Source organism: Rhinopithecus bieti, unplaced genomic scaffold, assembly GCF_001698545.2.
Source record: "Rhinopithecus bieti isolate Rb0 unplaced genomic scaffold, ASM169854v2 scaffold_24920, whole genome shotgun sequence".
Lineage (NCBI taxonomy): Eukaryota > Metazoa > Chordata > Mammalia > Primates > Cercopithecidae > Rhinopithecus > Rhinopithecus bieti.
The window spans coordinates 1-1,342 of record NW_016852022.1 but is presented as its reverse complement, the minus strand read 5'-3'; the positions used below and the strand labels follow the sequence as shown (position 1 = coordinate 1,342).

At 67.6% G+C, this 1,342-nt stretch overlaps 1 protein-coding gene across 1 annotated transcript; it reads right to left on the bottom strand.

Annotated features, from left to right (window-relative positions):
* Positions 1-10: 10 nt before the first annotated feature.
* LOC108525236 (serine/threonine-protein kinase BRSK2-like) lies at positions 11-1,269 on the bottom strand. Its single transcript, XM_017866276.1, has 3 exons — positions 680-1,269; positions 522-611; positions 11-254 (listed from the first exon to the last, which is right to left on the bottom strand). Exons 1-3 carry the CDS (start codon positions 990-992, stop codon positions 169-171), a joined length of 489 nt encoding a protein of 162 aa, XP_017721765.1. The 5' UTR covers positions 993-1,269; the 3' UTR covers positions 11-168.
* Positions 1,270-1,342: the final 73 nt, after the last annotated feature.

The window sequence follows — 1,342 nt, the reverse complement described above, 5'->3', positions numbered from 1 at the left end:
TGTCTGGCTCCCTAGCAGATGGGCCGCCCGGGGCATGCTTGGCCTGTCCAGGGCCGAGACCTGTGGGTGGGCATGGAGGGCCCTGCTCAGGGCCAGCCTGGCTCCGCCGAGGACCTGCCCGCAGCCCCTCCCCGCCCCAGCACAGGCCGGGCGCCTTACCTGCCAGCGTCAGAGGCTACTCTCGTAGCTGGTGGCCACCTTCTGGCCCTTAAGCCCAGCACCCCAGCTTAGTCCTGGCGCTGGTGGGGGGGGTTCTACAGTGGACAAGAGGCGCCTTTCAGTGTGGTGCGGCTGCGCCCTATGTCCCTGGCGTGCAGAGGCGAGGCGGGTGGTCCCGCCGGGCCGGGGAGGGGCCCTGCTCCCTGAGGAGTGCAGCCACAGCTTGGGGCAGGAAGGTGGGGGCATCCGTCAAGAGGGGCCAGGAGGCTGCGCCAGGGTTCTCATGCCTCCCGTCCGTGCAGCACCAGCTGGCCACGCCCCACTCGCAGGCTGCAGGTTGGCCGGAGCTGAGCCCGCCTCACCTGACAAGTGCTGGGCCGCGGGTGGGTCGTGTGTACTCAGCAGCTGGGCCTGGATGGTCTCCACCACCCTCTTGAAGCGGCGGCTGGGGCCTAGGGGAGACAGGGGTTACGCCCTGGACAGGCCTGGGCCCGCAGCCGCCCCGGGGGCGCCGGCTCACCTGAGAGGAGGGTGAAGGTGACAGAGTAGATGCCGTTCTCCTTCTGCGCCTCCCCTCCCTCCGTGTAGGTGATATCCACCTGGAACTTGACGGGCTTCTGGAACACGGCTGGCCCCCCCGTGGCCTTGTACTCGGCCCGGAAGCTCGTCTGGGAGATGACACTGTGGCTGAGGCTGGGGATCTGTGGAGAGGGAGCAGTGTGAGCGTGGCTGGCCTGGCAGGTCCCACCCTGGCCCTCTGGGGAGGCAGCCCTGGGGCGAGCCAGCCCCACCGCACACATGTTGTGAGCACCCAGGCACCTCTGCTTCCACATCTGTGAGGGGCACAGCGCGGGTGGAGACGGTCGGAGCAGGGAGGGGGGCGTTTCCAGCCCCCACTCTCCAAAGCTTTGGTCCACTTAGCGGGGGTGGCTGAACCCCTGCCATGGACTTTTCTCATGCAGCCACAGCACAGGATGGCCAGGACCTCACAGAGGAGCCTTAAGGGCAAAGATGGAGGTGAGAGGTGACCTCTGCAGCCTGAAGTGGGGGGTCCAAGGTGGAGCTGAGTGGGAGGTGGGGAGTCTGGGAGCTGCCACTGAGAGGGAGGTGCCAGGGCAGGGCTGGGGCCGTGCCCTTCTGCTGGGGCTTACTGGGATTCCCACTGCTTGCAGGACTTATGGAG

Bases quoted from the DNA above. Each gene is read 5' to 3' on its own strand.
- LOC108525236 (XM_017866276.1), bottom strand. From the start codon at position 992: ATGTGGAAGCAGAGGTGCCTGGGTGCTCACAACATGTGTGCGGTGGGG. The intron at 612-679 runs GTGAGCCGGCGC...TGTCTCCCCTAG, and splicing joins CACCTTCACCCTCCTCTCAG to GCCCCAGCCGCCGCTTCAAG. The intron at 255-521 runs GTGAGGCGGGCT...TGTCCACTGTAG, and splicing joins CGCGGCCCAGCACTTGTCAG to AACCCCCCCCACCAGCGCCA.